The sequence below is a fragment of the Electrophorus electricus genome, chromosome 25 (genome assembly GCF_013358815.1).
Source record: "Electrophorus electricus isolate fEleEle1 chromosome 25, fEleEle1.pri, whole genome shotgun sequence".
Lineage (NCBI taxonomy): Eukaryota > Metazoa > Chordata > Actinopteri > Gymnotiformes > Gymnotidae > Electrophorus > Electrophorus electricus.
Genome location: NC_049559.1, coordinates 6,628,656 through 6,650,932, shown reverse-complemented (window position 1 = coordinate 6,650,932; position 22,277 = coordinate 6,628,656). Strand labels below are relative to the sequence as shown.

Sequence of the window (22,277 nt, the reverse complement as noted above, 5' to 3'; positions counted from 1 at the left end):
TGAAGTGGGAATTTACTCTTTTGTCTGCTGCTTCTTTTGTGTACCTCAGCAATCTAGAAGCCTGTGCTGTAAACCTTTGTACAGCCTCACTTATGGACTGCCTATTGTATTTCTTCTATAGCCAGGCTCAATCTTTGATACTGTTCTGGAGCTCTATTACTTTGCTTGCTTCCGTCCAAAATGTCTTTGTCTTGGATTGCAGCCTTTGTTTCCTAGGGGAACAGTGGGTGGCCTATGGCTTGAATTCTGTAGATGACAGTCTGAAGCCTGACTATTGCAGCAGTTTGTTCTTTTCAGTTAGACTACTTGTTGGTATTGAGCTTATTACTCCATTCATACCTGCTAGAATGTAACAGTAACTTGCCACTAAGCAAGGGAATCCTACAGCAGTGGCTGACAGTAGTCATCTTGATGATGGTCATGATTTTCTGCATGTTCACAGCTGGGCAGCAGAACATATTCACGTGATATTCTGGTAGTCCTGGATGCCAATTGCAATCTAACCATTCTTTCTCAGTTGCAGACATTCTACCTGGGTGTGACAGATCCCTTTTATTTCATCCATCTCCAGTTCTGGCAGGAGACTTTGTTTCACGACGTCTGAGTGCTAAGTAAAGAAGCGCTGATCTGTGACCATGGATGAAGGCCTTCTCCTCATCCATAGTTCATTCATGCACTTCACCTCTTTTATTGGGCTTGCTGCTGTTGTAGCATTTCATTTTTTCATATCGCCAAAACATGTTTTAACTCAGTTTGAGCTGAACTTCTTGAGTTGAACTGTACTTTACACATTTTCAACCCTCATTTTAGTTTTCACCTGGAATATTCTTCAGATTTATATAAATCTGAGGAAGAGTCCTGATAGTTATCTGCTGTGTACTATAGTAAGAGATATTAAAAAATTGTAGTGAAGTACGTATATATATTCTGAAGGTGCTCAACAAACCGATCAGCAAGGTTCCTCATGGTTTCTCCAATATAAGGTTGATTACACCTCTTTCAATTAATACAGTAGACAAACTTCTGCAGTGATGCATTATGAGGAATGATTGATCCAACTGATCCTTTTTTCCCAGTTATTTTAGTAGCTGTGTTAATAATTTTATATGTAGTACATCTAGAGCGGTTGCAGGCCACAGTACCACAACCATTATTTGAATGATCATTTATCTCACAAGCATGTCTTTGATGTTTTTGTTTCGTGCGTAAGAGATTAGTGGAGGATCCTTAAAAAGGGATGCAGCATCCTTTAAAAAGGATGCATTGTCCTGCAGGATTCTGAAGTGTTAATGTAGGCCAGTGCTCATGTTTTACCAGAGAGTAGATGAATTGAGCTATACACAATCTACTCTTAAGATCACAAGAGTTTCCTTGGTGCTGATTTATCATCCTACAAATAAAACAGTAGCTGATAATATACTTAAACACTTTATTGGAGAAACCAAGAGAAGGCTTGCTGATTGTTTTGTTGAACACCTTCAGACCATCAGAGTTCAGGATTTGTAGTTTCCAGTGGCAAGGCATTTTAATACTAATGGACACTGCATTCATGACATATCTGTTTGCATTGCCCATTGTTGCTAAAGCAGAAATTAAATAAGGAATCTCAAAGGAAAAGAAATGATCTACATGCTTGCAACTTTAGAACCACATGGAATGAATATTTTGATTTAAACATCTACTGTTTCATATATAAACTGGCTCCTCCTCCTACGAATTCAGAAACACTGCTTGCACAGCTGATATTCAAAACATGCTGCTTCTCTGGAAATACAATTTTGAATCTCTCTCTCTCTCTCTCTCTCTCTCTCTCTCCCTCTCTCTCTCTCTCTCTCTCTATATATATATATATATATATATATATATATATATATATATATATATATATATATATATATATATATATAATGTGTGTCTGTGTGCGTGTTAGCCTACCTATTAGCCTACCTTTCAAATGTTATAAATACAGCTCCAATTTCAGCCATCTGTTCATGAACTGAGCAAAAGTGAACAATGCAGAAGAGTCATGGATGTTCTCTAATCTGCCACTAGATGGAGATGTTTACTTCATTTGCTCGTTGATCTTTCTGGCTCCATATCCAGGTAATCTCTTACAGGTAGTTAGAGTACCATTGTGCAGTTTGTTTTCCATTGCATGTATCAGACAAAGCTTCTAATTTCCCTGTTTTCCTTATTCAATCTTACTTTTCACTTTTATATCCATTTTAATATATTGCTACTGTTTTTGCCTTATTTACATATCTTATTGTCATCAGATTATTTACTTAAATTAAATTCCGTTTATTATCTGCATTCATTTGCCTTTGTATTTTTAGTTTCTGTTTCTTGCTTGCAGGTATTTTTTACATTTGATTTTACATACGAATTTACACTCAATCAGACACAATCAGAATGTATCCCATTTTTTTTTCAAATGATCACAGAAATATTTCAATAATTTGAGTGCTACCTCAAATCCTAGTCATTATAGCTCATCATTTCTGCAAGAAAACAGAATGAAGCATGTGAGGTAACATAAGGTAAAATATTCTATGTCTAAAATGCTGCTTTATATATATATATATATATACACTGACACAGCATTGCTTCCTTGATCTAAGGCATGATGAAAAAGAATGGAGAGGTGATCCATCAAGCAGAGCTCAGTGAAGATTCGTTGAAGACAAGGCAACCATTGTCTCCAAAAGGGGTATCAGAGTCATCAAGATGAAGTTACTTGACATAGCAAGAATAAGAATAAGGAGCCCATTGACTAAAGTAAGCTGCAGAGAGTAATTATACATGCATATGTGCATTTGAGGAACAACAGAGCACTTCTATTTAAGATTTACAATATCTGCGAAACATTTAAAGACAAATCTAGAACTTGTTGTGCAAGACTGAGACTCTAAATCCAATAAATTTGGGATATTGTTCAGAGCAATTCATGTCAGATTTAAAGATTAGGTGTGAATAAGTGTGCTTTTGACTTTTACAGCATCTGATTTTAAATTCAGTGTTTAAGCAGCAGCTGGAGAAATTGAAAGCTTAACATAACTCCTAACTCATGACCACAGAAATGATTTTAAAATATACATAAAGAAACATATCTGGTGTGTACCTTATATAAGATATTCTAACACTGGGTTTTTAGGGTATGTGGAATATATTGTTTTTGCATTTAGGATATCATATGGAAAAATATATAACAAGTCTTTTTTCCTGCTTATTTCCACACCATACCTAGCATGCTCACGCAACATTCGCAGTAGGAGAATTAGTTTTCCTTCTTTCTTCCCAACCATGCAAGAGACCAACATGCTCATTAACATTCCTGCCTTAGACCCTGTTGGCACAGGAGCAAGGTGAGCAGCCTGTGTACAAACCATCATTCACTGCACAGGCAGAGCTGTGGACAGCTCAAGCAAGTGCCACCCTATCCACCTCAAAGCCTGACCAGGTCATGCCCAGCAATAATTGCAGTACCACTGTGACAGTGAGCTTGGCGTAGTACTGACCAGAGAAATGTTGGGAATAATGGCATAATTGCACTTTCTGGAGCCTATCCAAATGACGCAGAAGTTCAGAAAATTAGGAGCTCCTGCTGCCTTGACAGCAGCATTGGGAATCAGGAGTGTGTTTGAAAGAAGCATTTGGGGATGACATAGGCTATCCCCTCAATGGATGGCCTAAGGGAAATGTATGGTAGGCTACACTCAGCAGCAAGAGAGAGAGAGGAGTAGATACAGAACAGCTCTTTAAAGCATCTCTACAAAGAACACCTTTTACACACTAGCCAATGGAACAGTCAAAGCATCAAAGCTTTGCATTTGGGCAAAGATTTGAAAAACTTGAAATATAACGCAATCTCATTTTGAGCAGGAAATCATTTATATTTTTGAAATATATCTATGTTAACTGTAACTGCCAACCTGAACAGATATAGATGAAATTGTTTTGAAGTGTTTAAATTCTTTGTATACAGCAATAAATTTAAAAGATTGGTTTAATTTTTTTCCAAATAGGATTATTTTGTCTTCATTTTCGAACAGATTTATCATTTGCCTCATAAATTCAAGAGTTTCTTTCTGAAAAGTGATGTAATTAATACCTTCAAGATGTATGACGTTTTAAATATATTTTTGTCCTCTAGATGTCATTGTAACTTACAAAATTCACAGAAATTAGAGGTTTTTAAGTGCTTCTAAAATCACTGGATGATGTGAAGATCAATCAGTGTTCAGTGAAAGTTTTTTTCATCTGCTGATAGTAGACAAATGCATTTGCTTCCTAAATGCCTTTTTGATATTACAGATCATGTATCTAGGCTACAAGCAATAATGTCCAGTTAAACTAAGACAATCTGAGTGAAAAAAAACTATTTAATACAGACAAACACTACTGTCCCAGACGCGTATACCCACTGACTGTCTACAGTGTGGGCTTATATTTGCCTAATTTAATACATTTAAGGCTTAATAAATTTAGCAATAAACCTTTCACGAAGTTGTTCGTGCGTACCATGGACCTGATTAGTATCTCTAAAGCTACAGAGGAATTGATAATACAGTGTGATGAAAAGGATAAGAAAAAAAACTCTTTATTGTTAATTACTGCACTTATTGTCACAGTAAAATAAATTAACAGCTTGTAACAGGTAAGTGAATTTATAAGCAATCACATTCGTTTACAGTAATATCTAAAAAGATGCCGTACAAGTTTATCTTTAGATAAAGATATCTTTAGATACTGTTGCTGGAGTAAACCCGGCCCATCTGGTGAAGCAAGTGGCCGAGCTGAACTAGAAGAGTGTGAGATGGAGTGAGAGAGCTGGAGATACGGGGAGGAGAGAACAGATTGAAAACAAATCAACTAAGATCTCCTATTGCACATCACAACGGCTGCTAGTCTCTGCGAAGTTTTTAATGCATTAACTGCCTTGTGAACAGAAAGTAAAATAAGGCACTTTTACACTATTGGCTATTTGTTTTGAAGTTGCGCGATTAATGCGATCATGGACTGCAGAAGTTTAAAAGATGCACGTCGGGCGCTATACCGCAACAATGAATGATAACGTTGACATAAAGATCGATTTGAAAATCGCATTTGTATTTGCAAAATCTGCGTGATCCTGCTTAAAAACAATCATGGATTTTCACTGCTGGCCGCAAGCGAGAATGTTTTGATGAACGTTAAGTTTTCTGAAGCGTGTGCATAAACTTTGGACGTGAATCGAGTGACAGAATCTACAAGCCTGAAGTTCGTTAACATCGGAGAGGTAAAGGAACTTTAATGAATCTACATGCTTTAGTTTATTCATTCTGTCGAACATTAGTCAGTTTAGCAAGACTTTTTGGCTAGTTTGTAACACTGGGTACAGCACTAGTTAGGTATGAAAAGATGATCATGTTTGAGAGTTTTGGACCATCCCTGAGTTCCGTGGTTCCGCATCATGCTAAATACCTTGCACTTTGTATATATTTTTAATAACTAAAGAAACAAACAAGCCTTATTTCTGGTGACATTTAACAACAGTTAATTTTGGTACGTTTGGCAAGTTAATTTCTCATAAACGGACACAGAGCAAGATAACTGTAACTTTCTCTCTCTCTCTCTCTCTCTCTCTCTATCTATCTATCTATCTATCTATCTATCTATCTATCTATCTATCTATCTATCTATCTATCTATCTATCTATCTATCTATCTATCTATCTATCTATCTATCTATCTATCTATCTATCTATCTATCCTTTGTGAGTGTGGGCAGATAATTTAATGCTTCTCTATACATTCACAGTTACATCATTTTTACATTGATTTCGATCTGTTCAAATACACAATTAGCTCAAACAGACCCAAACTATTCAGCTTCAAACAAAACAGATATAATGGGTGCCCTTCTGGAAACATTTATTATTAGTTATCATCATACTCTCAAATAGTTTCATATGCAAAATAGCTTTTGTAATGTTTACTCTCCCTGTAGTTCTTGTAGCTTTGTACAGGCAATTTGATATGAACTTTGAACTATGAATTATGTTTGTTTTCAAACATAATTCAAACTGAATGACTTTATAGCACTCTCTGTAATATTCTGCTACACTAGTGGGCGTAAGGTGGTGTGCTCTGCCATTAGAACTCCCAATATATAAACTATATAACAATATATAAACATGTAAACCTTCTACAGGAAAAACTTTGTTTACTGTTTATCTAGGTTTGCAGTTGACTAATGAAACCTATCAGCAGTTTGTGTGGTGGTTTAATAGTTACCATAGACTGAGGTCTGTTGAATTATAGTATGTGCTTAAAAAAAAAAAGTAACAATGTGTGTGTGTGTGTGTGTGTGTGTGTGTGTGTGTGTGTGTGTGTGTTTGCGTGTGTATTGTGTGTGTGCGTGTGTACTGTGTGTGTGTGTGTGTTGTGTCTGTGTTAAATTTAATGTGATGCCCAGTTGAGTCCATTAGCATAAGAAGAAAGGTCTTAGTGAATTTGCCATTGTGTGGAATGAGGAGTTCCAACAGTCAGAGGCAGAATGAGTGAAAGGGTGCAAAGAAATGATGGGCTATTCAGGCCATATTGGGCTCTGATCGTCAGCCTCTGAAACACGGGATTCCTGCATCACTTTCATTTATGAGGCCTGCTTTTCTGGGCATCACTCTCTCTCTCCTTCCTCTCTCTCTCTCTCTCTCTCTCTCTCTCGCTCTCTCTCTCTCTCTCTCTCTCTCTCTCTCGCTCGCTCTCTGTGGTATGCACAATTTAATAAACACTGGAAAAGGGGGACCTTATAAAACAAATATGAATATGATTCTTTGGTAGAGAAAGTGCAGAGACCACAACTGACAGCTCAGCAGCAGTTCTCAGTGAGTTAGGGCAGAAATGCTTATTCTGCTAAACGATACCTGAAAACTACACAGCAGTAAAAAGACAAAGAGCTGCAATGGTGGAGGCATGATGTCCTTGCGTCAATGGTTTTTTACATTACTCATTTCTTCATGTATGCTGTCAGTAAACAAGAACTGTGAGTCACCCACACGATGTCCTGCACTAGCCTCTCCTAACTGCTACCATGTTTGCAAAAGAGTTGAGGCAGACGGCACTATGTATAAATAAATAAACAAACAAATTAATAAATAAAACTGAGAAAGGATGTGCCAGGCAAGCTTCAGCACAATCTTCTGGTCGTAAAAAAAAACCAAGATGTCTTAATATGTCTGAAATAATTCTCATTAATAATGGTTTGAACGATCACTCTTTCAAGCATTCAATTAAAATGACCTTAGTTTGATTAATGACAGACACTATTATGGGACACATTAGCAGTTAATATTTTAGAGCTTGAATGAAAACCAGTGATTACAGACTGGCTTTTGAGAGACATTGTATCAGGTAGCACACTAAAGGGTTATTTGTCGAACAGAGATTGTCTTCCTGTCTTTAATGTACACTGGAGATGGTAGAGGCCTTTTTACTGCAAGGAAAGAGTGTAATTATGTGGACAGCCAATGAGTTCAGCATAACTGGAATCTTCCTTGTGCCTTGGACAATGTTTGTGCCAGACAAGACCTTGGAGAACTGTGAGGGTTTGCTGAAGTACACTTGTGTCTGCAAGTGGATTGATGGGGACAAGAAACAATGTGAAAGACAGCTATGTTTGGCACAAATATGCAGCGTTCCTTGTGGTGAGTTCAGCTGCAGATGAGGCCACAGAGGAGTGAGAAGACAGAGACAGGACAAGTGCTAACTGCTTACATTCATGGACCCTCTCAAAGAGTGTATTTTTTTTTTTTTTTTTAGTTTTTGCTCCCCAGTTCTGGCTTTAGGGCATAGGACAATCCCTGCCTTTTTAGCAACTGGTGCTGGGGTCCCCTCCAGACATGTGCAGCAGTCTCACATGAGTGTCTGGGGTTAATTAAGACCACATCACATCCGTTTTTGAGTGTGGATAGGATTCTTCATGCCTCTTGTGCAGCTACTAGGGCATTGTTAAGCACCAGCATTGTTCACTCTGGGCCTATCATCAAAGAAACCAATGAAACCACACACTCATCTGTGTAAGAAATGGCTTCAATGAGACTTTAATAAACCACTAAAAAGTGCATGGGAGTAATGTGCACAGGGCTGAACATTTGATTGATTGACCTCATTACTCTGAAACTATCCCAGGCCTAAGAAAATATGCCCCGTTACACGGCACCATTGCATCAACAGAAGTGGTGAAAAAGGGGCATTTATTTTAAGACTGAAATGGTAGTCCTTTCCCATAACACATAAGAAATGACATCATGAAATCATGAAAACATTTCTTGTTAATGTGTGTAAAATTTATGTCTGAGTGAACTGTTTGTCAGGAATGGTAAGATGGCACGTTTCTTCACAAACATTCTCAACATTTTTTTTTGGGGGGGGGGATGAACTAGTAAGAACCTTTCGTCCCATTTGATAAATAAAATGACACGATATTTCTTCTTAAATGCACCCTTTGGCTTAAAAGTCTATTTTGACCTGTTTTTGCTTTTTCTCTCTCTTATATATTTTGGTCTTCCATCATAAAAATGAAATTATCATACAAAGGCTGTTGACGCAAAGATATACATGATTTGTGTGAACTGGGCAATGACTCCCCAGAGCATTGCTAGCCTTTCCCAAGTCCCACATCCACCTGTGATTCAGAGCAAAGCTTGCAGAGGATGGACTCCAGTTTATTTCATTACTTGACCAAGAGCAAACACTACATGTTACCAAAATTATATGTCTTTCTAAGCAAGGGAGAACATGTAGAGACAGCTGGTGGTTCCACAGCGTGTGGCTCAACAGAGCAGCTTTAGGCCATGAGAACAGTCATGCTGGCAGTTAATCATTGGTGGTCCACCTTTTGAATAAGCTAGTGCATGGACATGGTGACCGCTTAGTGTCTGACTCACCGGGAGCAGGGATGATGGGATAACTGGAGGTGCAGTGGACACTGAAAAAAACAACACGGAAAAAAACAAACAAGAATAAAATTGGACTTTGCCAGCCTCTGATTAATCAAAAATACTGTACAGTATCATGTGTGTTGCCTGTCTGAGGACAAGCTTTTATGTCCTGCTCATTTCTGAAGTGTGAATACAACTGGATGAACCACTGTTAAAGCAGGGCCAACCGCTTGACAGTGGCCATTAGTGACGGCATCATCGTAACTGGTGTCATCTTCAGAGAATTCATTCTGTTTTCTCTGTCACTGACATTGACTCAAACAATAGTCTAGTGTTCCAAGTGTTTGTTGTGAGTGTTAATCGGATGCAGAAGCCATTTCTGAACCACAGAGAACCCACAGGCAGCCCTGTGAAGCCTTCATCAGGGACGTCTTGTGTTCAGGCTTCCAAGATGGGATTGTTGGAAGCAGTGAGGCCCATGTGAGTGAGTTTTAATTTATCGGACGACCTCCCGCCTCCCATAGATCCTGATCGGGCTTGCCAGGAATGGAGTAGGCGGATGGATCTCCCTATTATTCTCCATAGGATGAGTGAGCCCAGCCTGGGGGAGGGTTGGGGGTGGTGGGGGTGGTTGCTGAAGCCCTGCCAGGCCACAGACTCCGCTCCAGCCGACTGGAAGACGGGTGGGACATGTCTAGCGAGAAGAGGCCATGTGGTCCTCTTTAGCAATCGACCCGCCCCGCTCCCTGCCGCACGCACACATGTGCACACGTGCACTCCCATGCCTGGCCTCTCACTGACCGCCGCACTGGGCCTCAGCCAGGCTGAGCCCGCTTACTGAGGAACCAACTCATTACACGCAGCAGGATTAGGGTCACCTCCATTCCTGTCAACGTCACCCAGCCCCCCCCCCCCCCCGCAACAGAAATGTAGGCCTGTCCGCTGTGCATGGCTACATAGGCAGGTCCTCTTAGAGAGGCACAAGAGCCATGCTCGGGATCAGGAGGAGCACTACTTGTTGACCACTGGGAGGGGAAGTTAAAAAACTTTAGTTGTTGCATTGTCACTGCAGGGTAGGGAACTGGCCACCAGCTTCGATCAGATCTGAGAATGCATAGGTGTTGGGGTGTCAAGCAGCTGGTCTCCTCCTGGCCCCCCACACACTCTGCATCAGACAGCATGGCCCCTCTCCACAGCTGACACGACGCTGACTCACAACTCAGACAACAAACTGAGACACAGATGGATGTCTCACACTGAGTGGTAAAATACACTCACCCATGGCTAGAGTGTTTAGAAATCTTCTGAGAGAGACTTCTGAGAGAATGGAATCTGATGCTTTGAACGTGGCAAATTGGTGAGTGATGTTGAAGAACTTGCTTTATGCTTTAGGTCCTTTGGTTAAAAATACAAATGGGAGCTTTGTTTTTGAAGATTTGTCAACAATTTACCTCTGTGTTTGCTTATGCAAATCTCAGTCTTGATGATTGCTTGCTCAAGTAAATCTCAGTCTTGATGATAACTGCAACTACATCAGCAAACTGAGTAGCTAACTACAACTACAACATTAGCTAATTGATTAGGTGCAACTTAAAGCTAATTTCCTAAAGCTCATCACTCTCTTCTTGAGTCAAACTAAGAGGCAGAATACATACAATGACAGCAAGTAATACATAAAATTAATGTTTTATTCATTTTAGTTGCTATATTCAGGTTAATTGTGAGAACAAAAACATGGAAGGGTTACTACACTATGGGTTACTATGACACAGATTATTATAACGGGTTACTACATCATGCATTTCTATGACACGGGTTACTACACCACGGGTTACAAGACCATGGGTTACTATGACACGTGTTACTACACCATGGATTACTATGACACAGATTACTACACTACGGGTTACTATGACACGTGTTACTACACCATGGATTACTAGGACACAGGTTACTACACTACGGGTTACTATGACACGTGTTACTACACCATGGATTACTAGGACACAGGTTACTACACTACGGGTTACTATGACACGTGTTACTACACCATGGATTACTAGGACACAGATTACTACACTACGGGTTACTATGACACGTGTTACTACACCATGGATTACTAGGACACAGGTTACTACACTACGGGTTACTATGACACGTGTTACTACACCATGGATTACTATGACACAGGTTACTACACTACGGGTTACTATGACACGTGTTACTACACCATGGATTACTATGACACAGGTTACTACACTACGGGTTACTATGACACGTGTTACTACACCATGGGTTACTAGGACACAGGTTACTACACTACGGGTTACTATGACACGTGTTACTACACCATGGATTACTATGACACAGGTTACTACACTACGGGTTACTATGACACGTGTTACTACACCCTGGATTACTATGACACAGATTACTACACTACGGGTTGCTATGACACGTGTTACTACACCATGGATTACTATGACACAGATTACTACGCCAGCATGTGAATTTAAAAAAAAGGATCTGTCCCTACCACTGTAATCCCAACTATGTTGGTTTTGTGGTGGGCATTCATAATGTTAAGTAATTGCTTTTGCACATTATACCTAGAAAGACCTATAGTACCTTCCCACATACCATACATTGTGTTTGTTGTATAAATGCCCAATAGCTATAATTCCTGAGATGTAATTATGGCTTGAATAAGGGACCTTGCCCTCTGTGGAGTCTGTGGAGGATGAGTGCGCTAACAGCTGAGGCTGTGGTAACAGAGTGTTAACAGCACTGTTGGGCTTCAGCGTCTCCAGCAAATGGTGTTGAGAGGAAACAAATTCTTCCATGAACTCAGTGAGGTGACAAGCAACAGCTGTGTCTCTCGCAGAGTGTCATCTCAGCGGGCCATACCTCCTTTCCAAACACTTTTCAGTGCAACTGAAAATTGTAAAGGCTTGTAGTACCACCCCATAATGATTTAATTAGCACCACAAATGTACACCACGGCATTTCTCATGCAGCCAGTGCAGAGGGTCTGATATTAGAGAGGGACTCCTCATGTCTGTGTATAGGTTGTGAAGTCAACATCTGGTTTAGATTGCAGGAGGAGAGAGAGATTATCCACAGGATATTGCATTTACTGAGAGTTCGATGGGGGATGTGAGTCTCATCCTTTGGACTTCGTATATTGACATTTTTCCTGGAGGTCAGGAATATTATTGACTGAAGCCAACTCATCAAAGCATGCTTGTATATTAGTGATGTGCTGATGGTGTTTAGCACATCTGGCTTCAATAACTATTCATATCTACCTTAACAGGGCTCCACAGGAAAATGTGATCTCAGGTAGCAGATCTGCTGTCTAGGTCAAGGAAAACACCTGCAACATTGACTCTTGTGAATGGTTCTAAACTTCAACTTCTAAGTGGAGCTAAACTGAAAATGCTAGTGCTGAAGTTAGCTGAGCAAACAGCAATGGGAGGGTAAAGCTAAATTGAAATCTCTAATTCCACAGTAAATTTAGTATCTCTCCTCAAGGACAAGGCCTGACTATGAGTTCTGGAATGGCAGAAAATATAGTTCTACTCAACCATTATTTTGATATACTGTTGCGAAGACAGAAACAGTAATATACTGCATGTCCTCAAGGGAAAATTCTGGTTAGTAAAAAGTGGATTAAATTAAAGGTTTTCATGTTGCTGTAACTGACAAGAGGAAGACCACATTGGTGGACCAGCCACAGTGGTTAGGCCTTGTCTCAGAAGAACAGTCGGAATTTCCCCCTTTTTTGGAAGTGGCTTGAAATGGTCATGTTGATTGACTAATTCTTCTCAGTATTGTGTTATAAAACAATTTTGTGAACTGTGCAAGAGGTTGTCACTATCTGATTACCTACAAATAAAAAAACACAAATAAAACAAATCCATTAAAATGTTATGACATTTTTTTTCCATAATGACCTAGATTCAGTTTATATACACAAAGCCCTGAAATACACAAGAAGGCTTTTATTAAAGTAAATTGGAAAAGGTGAGTGGTTACAAATTCCATAAAATAGAGTCTAATTAAATGAAAGGTGTTTGCACTAGTGGAAAAAAGTGTCATTGGAATGGAATATTTGATACAGGTAGACAATAGTAACTGTATTTACTCGATCCAGTGGGCTTTTCTCATGATTCAGCTTTAACAAAGAATTGCCTTTGTCTAAGGATGGGTAGAGAGAGGAAACTTCAGTTCCCTTGACCTGCTTGTTGGGGTCACTGACTCAGTGGGAGAAATATGGTGGGCCACTATCTCCAAGTGGTGGACCACTATCTCCATATCCTCCATATCCTCCTGTGCCAGTGCATGGGGGCTGAGGAAGTGTCAGGAAACCGAACATCTCAAATTGGGAGGGTCGCTTTCATGTGTGTTTGCATTCTACTGGAGACTGGCGAAAGCCGGAAGCCATCAGAATGGTAGGCGGCTCTAAGGCAAACGTTCATTCCATCCAACTGCCAAGAATGCTGGAGTGGTCTCAGATTTCCTTTGCACTCTTACTTTATGTTGATTATCCCTGTCATTTAACTCATGATAAAAGGACCCTGCAGTGCCTCATGCTGCATTTAGTATTATAATAAGTCATGTACTTTTAAACTTAGACACATAGTCAACACAACTGAATACTGGTCAAGCAATTGAATGTAATATATTTTTTTTAATTGCCTGAAACTGCATATATTGGGGAAAGGGAGAGGCTGCATGCTATGTTTCTGGGTTTATTTGTGCTCATCTAGGGCTGTGAGTAGAAAGGTCTACTTCATACCTGTTGCTTTCTTTCAAAGCAATTACAGGCACAAAAGGAACCAGTCAAAGCTGTCCATCACAAATTCATATCCCCAAATTTCATTCTCTGTGAGTTTCTTTGAAAAGGGAAAAATACAAATTTGACACTTCGTGTTCCCACATAATTACTGTTTTTCAGCAGAATTACTGCAGTTACGTAAAATGAAAAAGGAAATATTTTAAAAGCTACAAGCAAGCAGATAATGAAGAGCTTGTTGATTAAACTGCTTGTCTTTTCTTTTGAAGATACCAGCAGGGGAAATATAAGAGGAAAGATGGGTGGAATCTAGGGACTCGTTCTAAACCTTATTGATAATGTCTTTCTTTTTAGCATATGTGCCAAAAAAAAAGGATTAAAGATGGCTGTATTCTGAAATTAAATACATCTAGCCAGAAAGCGGGCATTTATCCGACAGCCAGGGCCATGCCGTCGGGCTCGGCACCAGACGGAGACCAAGAGCAGCGGGATGCTGTGGATTAGCCCCCAGGCCTGCGTACTCTCTTCACCCACCATCACGTGGACTCGAGGTTCTGATCCTTTTCACATGCTGCACTTGTCAGAGCAGCCAACCAGAATGAAAGAGGCACTCTCTGGTTGTTCTCTCACCCTCGCCACCACCTGTCCACTTGGTTCCTGACACCTGTACCATCCCATCAGATCCTACAGCCCTGTCAATGGGATCCGTTGCAGGCTGATTCTTTGCAGAGTAGCGGCGAAGGCTGCGTGTGTTGTTGGCATCCCCTGTTGGGTGCAAGAAGCCCACAGGTTTGCATGAAATGCTCGCAGGGGTGCTTTTCCAGAGTGGGCCGTGCTTCTGTCATTTCTGGTTTCTGATGCCAGGTTTGTAGGAATGTGGGCATGTTGGAATTTGGGCGTTGTCTTTGAACATTGTCTCTCACTTAACGATTGTGTTAATCACATGGAACAAGAACAACATTGCATTGCAAGGGTCCAATTTACTTGGATAGCTTTCTTTATATGGATGGTTGACAAATGTACAAATTGTTATCACTGGTCAAGAGCCACTCGGTGACTACAGAAAGATCACAGAGAAACACACAGCAAGAGCATTATGTTATCAGGAGCTAAGGTGCCTTTTGAAATCAAAGTTGCTAAGTTGCATCTACAAAGGAAAAGCTAAAAAAGGGGACAATGAGACAGAATGGCAAACGGGCACTCTTGGCTTAGTAGAAGTGAAACAGATGCCATCCAAGCTCAACAGCCCACCTTTAATCGGCTTACCTTGGCAGTGAGATCTTCTACTGGCAGCGGCAAGGGGGATGATGAATACAGTCAGCATTCCTTTTGCAGCATGCTGACCATAAGAAAAAATATATTTTGATTTAACATTGCATAAACTCATGCAATGCTTTGTTTAGTAACAAATGGATTCTTAAACCTTGTAGACCACTAACATACAGGTTTCAACATGACTCTTAGAAGGCTTCCAAAATGGGGCAATCACAAGCCACAAGCTCAACAAGCTCATCACAGTACAATACCACAGAAATACAGGATGTTTTGTTACCAAACTTCCAAATTACTAGTTCATATATGTTTAACAGATTGGGACAATACATCTGTGGTATCTTTGTCTACCTAGAATCAATACTGAAAGCTTTGGCAAACAAAAAAATGACTCTGAAAATTATTTTAGATAGTTCAAGTGCTAATTGCCATTATATTGCCTTTAACTATAAAAACATTTACACAGGATAGTTCAGGTCCAACAGCTACAAAGGTAAACGGCTCTTCTCATGTGCCGTCCAATTTGGACAGTAAAGTGTCAAGGCTTGCCAACAGGTGCAAAGTCTTCGCACTTTGATTTGTGATTACATTATTGCCGTACTGTCTGCAGTAGGCACTACAGACACCAGCATCCAACCAACCTCTGGGGCTCGAATAAAACTGAACATCATGTGTTTTATTCATTTTATAACCTTGAGGATCAAATCCACATCATAATTTTCACTGTATTTTATCCATCTAGCACTAATCGAACACAAACAGCTTTAGTAGTTATTTCTTTTTGTGAGTAACATTGATGTTCATTTATGAAATGAAAAGTTCAGTGGAGGGCTGTGATATTAGCCTGCGGAGGGTCAGGCCAATTAAACCGCCGACATCATCTGTTCTTTAGCCACTCTTAGCAGTCTTGTTCATCAGCTAAAGTGCAAACATTGTGGATAGCCTCAGTCAGTGCCTGAGAGGTCCCAAAAGAGGGACTTCCTTTCAGTCCACCCCCTCCCAACCTCTCGCCACTTGTTTGCACTGCACCAAGGATAATCTTGTAGGTTCCACAAAGTTAAATAAGTGGCATGCTGCCACGACCGCTCTCAGAGTATGGTGTCTGAGTGCACTGACGGAGATACAGGAGAGCACGCTCTTTGTACGCTCAGTTCTGTAATCGCTGAGCTACACTTCCTTCAGCTTTGGGTGTAGGCAGGAGGTTTCTTAAACGCACTGAAACAACTGGTATTATGGGAGTATAAAGGATGGGGCTGATTGTGGAATAATGATGATCATTAAGAGACCACATACTTCCCTCTGGTTGTTTAGTGTGTTTTATTGTTTTTGTTTATTTTCATCCACCTTTACACGGCATTATAAAAGGAAGGACGCTGACCACAGTATTCTTTCTCTTTTCTTCCCCATCTCTTGCCTTTTCTTTATGTCTTTGAAATAAAAACTCTTGTCAGGATGTGGTGCTGTTAGTGTGCAGCCAGTTATGCAGCTTTGTCACTTTCTAATTTTCACGCTCTCACACATTTTCTTTTCCTTGTTCTATGCAGGCTCTCGAAGAGCGCCATCATGGAAACCACAACTCCAGCCACCCCTGAGAAGAAGGGGTGTGAGGGTTCAGGCTTGGATGCCAGCAGCTTCTCTGAGCTGCCCAAGAAGCTGTCACCCACTGCAGTAACACGAGGTACAGACTTGCACTCCAAAACGATTTGCTTCCACTTTGCTTGCAACTCCTAACGGGTCCCCATCAATATTAAGAGAGAGCGCTCTCCTAAATCATATGCGTCAGATGATTTTCATCTTCAGGTGAGCAAGACCCATGTGTGAAATATCAAATAGGAGATGATCACATGCTTTAGAGGTGACTTCAAGGACAGAGATCAATTTTAATGGAAGCAGTCCTATGGCACTTCTATGTAAAGTAGCCTTAAAATCTCATAAAAAAAGACAGTTCTGCAGAAGACTTTCACATAAGTTTGAACATAAGTTGTAACTTGTTACCGCTGAGGAAGCCATTTTAATTGAAGAGTTCGAAGACGCACATTCGAGTTGGCAGGCCTTCCAAAAGGTCCATTCATTTAGCACTTGTTGACTCTGTGGTGCAAAAAGAGAATAAGGCAGTGTGTAGAGGCAGCACATGTTTAAAAGATGTCAGTGAATATGTGATGAAAACCCAGACTAACGAGGTTGAAAGACCTTGTTCTTACCTCCAGAGTATAAACGTTATAAATTACTTAAAGCAGCTGGTGGAGCACTGGTCCGCACTGTCCATCAGAGTCCTCTTCCAGACATGGGGATGGTGAAAGACCTTTGAAATGCTAATGGCCTTTTCATATTGTGGCATTTTACTGTTTAATTAATGAAGGGCTTGGTGGCCTGCCATGAGAAAGCAGTGATCATTAATTGTTTAAAGAAAGTGGTAAAAAAAGGCATTGGTCTGCAAGGCTCTCAAAAGTCAATATTGAGAAAAGATTTTCTGATGATTACCCCAGATGTATACTGAATTCAAACACTGGACAGTGTTTCACACAAACAGTAAATTAAATAGTTTTAACAGAGTAACATCAATTAAAAATGTCATGCAAGAGACTGGTTTTCACATTTTTGGATGGTGAAGATGTTCACTGGGGCAGGTTCTCACTACAAGGCAAATTCAAAGCTCTGGAGTATGAATGTCATACATAACATATATATGACTGTTGGAACTTGCAGTCCTCACTCACTTTAACCATCTTGCTTGGCGAGAGTAACCAGTGATATGATAATAGAATGCACCATGGTTAGCATGGTATTGTTGTGTAATGGGGCATTGATGACAAGACGATAAAAGGAAACTATTATAATGAATCAGAATGGTAATTTTTGATATTTTTCAAATAGGACACACACACACACACACACACACACACACACACACACACTCAAGTTAATTAGTGATCATTCTTTGATCATACATTTATTAGTGGTAGAGTAATTGTGATCAAGATTATAAACATAAAACAGTATTTTATATGTGTGTGTGTGTGTGTGTGTGTGTGTGTGTGTGTGTGTGTGTGTGTGAGTGTGTGTGTCTGTGTGTGTGTGCGTGTGTGTTGTTCCAGAAAGTGAGACAAGACAGCACAGCACAGATATAACATTTTGTTATTTTAGAGTTCACTGTGTTTGATCCTTCAGTAGGCTGATTAGGCTGATTCTTCTGTAGTTGAATTTGATAGCCAGAATGCTTATTGTCATTCACTTGCATTGTCTATATTTTGAGACACAAGAGGAGCGTTCCTTAACACTTGGCAGCAAAATGTTAATATTTTTGTACCACACATTAAAATAGGTGAACTTAGAAGTTTTTATACTGAATTTGAATCTATTTATTGAATTGTTTTATCATGCGTGGTTTTAAAGTGACTGGGGCTGTTAAATCTGCTTAAATGTGTACAGACATACTTCTAAAATGTCACATGTAAGATTTTCACCTGTATTTGGCCTCAGAAACATCCTCAGTATCCAGCAATATTCTGCCAGTACAGAGGAGCTCCACTTTCCTTGGTACCGCATTTACATACTATACATATTGATATATGAATATATGGGAACAAAACATTATGGATGATAAATAAATTCTGAAAACATATTTGGATTCAGCATGCAATAATACATAAAGATATTTTTATGGGACAAAAAGTTTGTCTTTGTTAACTTGTGCTTCTCTCATTTATGTAGTCTGATCAGTCTCAGCTATAAAAAATAGATTAGCTATTCCTACCCAAAGTGTTATATCACAGTGTTAATCAACACAGTTAGGTAATCTGGATTAGATAGAACCATGAGATCTTTCTACATTGAATGGAGCCTTGCCTGGAACTGAATGGCGGTCAGAGGTGACTTGTAAATGAATTTAGATGAGCATCTCTAATTCTATTGGCAGTCCACATCTGTCTTATACACACTTAAAGCAAAGAAGTGCTCCATCTTAAAGATTTATAATGCTTTTTTGCCATTTGTGTTGGTTTAGTAGAAGCCACTCAACTGTTGCTTAGGGTGTAATGTATTCATATTAAGTACAAGGTACACAGTTAAAGGTTTTGAAAAAAGTGTCTGTTTCAAAGAAGGACTTTTGTATCGCAGCACCAGAATTTCTGACGTCATGTTTAGCCAGATTGCAGTGACAGACCATAGTGCAATGATCCTTTGGGCAATCGTTCAAGAAGAACAATGGATGGGAAATCTGACCAATTTGCAAAAGTAGCACAGGATCAGGAATTACACAGAGATACACAGGCTCAGCAGTCACACAGAGAAAGTAAATAACAATGATAAGTTTAATTTTCTAACATGTAGGACAATTCTCGCGGCTGAATTTTGAACATATTGAAGTGAGAGATACAGACTGTTTGGTAGGATGGCAATCCTCATTGGTTTTCTCCTGTAGTACTTTGAGCCGGTAGTAAGGACACATTATTTATCTCTCATGGGTGAACATCAGAGTGTGAGGCGGGGGGTGGGCAGGGCAGGAGTATTCTGCTCAGCCATGCGGCAGGTGGCCCAGGGGACCAGGGGGAATGCGCTCGGGGTCAGGCCACTGGCAGAGAAAAATGTGGCTTAAAAAAGCCGCTCCGTCCATAGCCCACTCTAAAGGGACAGCCACTAATCTTCCTGAGAAAGGGATTTATGCTCTGGGTTTCCCCCTCTTCTCTTTCTCTTTCTCTAAATGAGGCCCTTCCGCCACTGTGGGCTCTTGGTCCTGTGAAAAGCACTCAGAGAATAGGGATCTTTCACAGGTTAGTTTTAGCAGCCAAAGTGCAGATCAGCGTCACCTTTCTGCTAAAAACTTGCCATTCTGAAGCTCGCGTTGGACTTTTAACAACGAATGTAAAAGGACACTTTCAGTAGCATTTTTTTTCTCTAGAGTTCCACATGAAACTGTTATGATGACTTGATTTTGTGTTGAAGAAATTGATCAATTAATTTAGAACAAATTATTAATAGGGCTTGAGAATAATCCTGTCAAACACTCACCAGAAATGCCATGGTACAGTATAAATCATAATTGTTTCATCTTGGTATTGGCTTAAAAGAGTCAGAAATAACTATATTCAGTGGTCTATGTGTATCAATAAAGCCTCTGCTAATGGCCGATACCTGAGAAGGCTTTCAGGCAGATTACAGGAAGGCCTATTGACTCAGTGCAGTTTTCTCTTCCTGTCAGGAGTATATAGCTGCCCGTTATCTGGAACTGATGGCTTTCCTCAACAAGACACAGATATACTTACAGAGTGGGAAATATTCTTATTTTTAAATGTACTTTTTTTTGCTTAGCTCTGTGTGTCTGCTAAAAGGTAATGTGACTCAAGAATGTGTCTAATTTAATTACCAAATGTTTTAGAGAGAACAGGCCTTAAAGAACGCTTGCAGAAAAACCTTTGTGGCAACTATTAAACTGATGTGGTGCTGGGTTAGTGCATCTGAAAGGGCCCACTGCTTGACTTTTACTTGTGCTGTTGACTCCCTGTGCAGTCTAACTTTTAAATCCATGTGGAAACGTCTTTCACTAGTGGTGGCCCAGTGAATAACTAGGCTAAGGGGATTTGTGAGGAGATTAATTCATGTGGCTTTTTATAAACAGTTAACTTGATGGCTTTCCAAGACCCCCCCCCCCCAACTCATCTTAAATTTCACTTGGGGTACTGGCCAGCCCTGAAGGGCGATTTACAGATTAGATATGGTAAAGGAGAGCAGGGCAATGTCTTGATATGTGTGTGTGTGTGTGTGTGTGTGTGTGTGTGTGTGTGTGTGTGTGTGTGTGTGTGTGTGTGTGTGTGTGTGTGTGTGTGTGTGTGTGTGTGTGTGTCTGTCTGTGTGTATGTTTTAGACTATGATTGGTTGTTTGGGGTGTTAATACTAGGAAGCCATTAGAATTTGAATAGGAAGCCAGAAAAGTTGCAGTGCTTTCGTTAGCAGTTTAAGGAAGTTGAAGTCATGGCCTAGATAGAGGATGAGGCTGGCTAGAGAAGTCCAGCACATTTCTCAGAGTTAACTTGACTTAAGCCACATGGGTTTTAGAGGTTTTTCTTCATCATTTTGATGTTGGCACTTAAAAATATCGGGCATATTTCAAAGATTAAAATGAGGGAAATAATGAATAATATATTTATACTGTTAACTTGTAACTTCTGAGGAATAATGTAGAGCTTTTAAGAAATTCTACTAAAAAGGGTGTAAGAAAGAGGTTCCATGATTACAGGGTAGAAGAAAGACCCATTTTAATGCTATTGGCACTGCATTGTAATAATATTCAGACATATCACTGCACATTTTAGGACTGACAGAGATACAAGGCAACACTTTAATGCTAGAAGGCGCTGCTCTGGCTTCAAAGCCTCTAGTTAAAAGTCAAAAAGAGAGAGCTTTAGGCAATGTCTGCACACATAAATCTCCCCAGTCTAGAGGAGTCTGTGCACATGGGCTCCAAAGACAACATGTTACATTCCAAGCCATTTACAAGCGGTGGGAGAGGAGTCGGGAGCGATATATGGATGCTTTAAAGGATTAGCCAGCTCCCCCTCTTATTCCCTCTTTGCTTCTCCCGCTTCTTTTGCCTTTCCGCTCCTTTTGAAAGGCATGCCGTTCCCAGCATGCACAGCTTAATCCCGGTGTCAGACGCGGAGGTGTTTCCTTCCTGTTTTCGTTTCCTGGTGCAGATTCGCCAGCACCGAATGCTGCTCTCCCCGGGTGTCCTGTGGCTTTGTTTTTTTTTTGTTTTTTTTTCCTGCTCACTCCAGCGTCGAGGCCTCGTGCACCACGGCATCTGATCTTTGGTTATGGCTCAGCCCCACAGTCTATAGGTACTTGTGGCAGGAGCTTGGAACAATAAATAACTGGAGGGTCTAAAAAGAGAAGGAAGAATGCAAAGAGAGCTGTAAATGTGAACTTGTGTCAACAGGCTACTTCCTCAGGCCAAGGTTCAGGCGAGCCAGTGTGAGATGTGATGTCTCTAGTGTTCAGACACATCTGCGCTAACCGTAATGAAAACACAGAGCCAGCCTCCACCCACAGCTGAGCCCCGGGCCAGGTCAGCAGAGCAGTTAAGCGTGACAGCAAGAACATGTCTGAAGCCATCTAGGCATCCTAAGTGCACAGGCAAGGACAATATACACTCCAGAGCAATATGTCCACCACGGAATCCAGAAGACAAAGATGGCATAGCTTACTCGAGTTTGCTCAGTATATTCTGCTCCACAGTCTGTATTGCAAAGCCATTTGGTTTCCATCACCATTTTGGTATTTTTAGACCACAAG

General features: G+C 40.3%; 1 protein-coding gene across 1 annotated transcript in view; it reads left to right on the top strand.

Annotated features, from left to right (window-relative positions):
- Positions 1–4,827: 4,827 nt before the first annotated feature.
- Positions 4,828–22,277, top strand: part of gli2a (GLI family zinc finger 2a) — a 56,614-nt gene continuing 39,164 nt past the window's right edge. The window contains exons 1-2 of the mRNA XM_027033122.2: positions 4,828–5,278; positions 16,535–16,668. Coding sequence (XP_026888923.2) covers positions 16,554–16,668 — 115 coding nt within the window. The 5' untranslated portion in view covers positions 4,828–5,278; positions 16,535–16,553. The remainder of the gene's footprint in view (positions 5,279–16,534; positions 16,669–22,277) is intronic.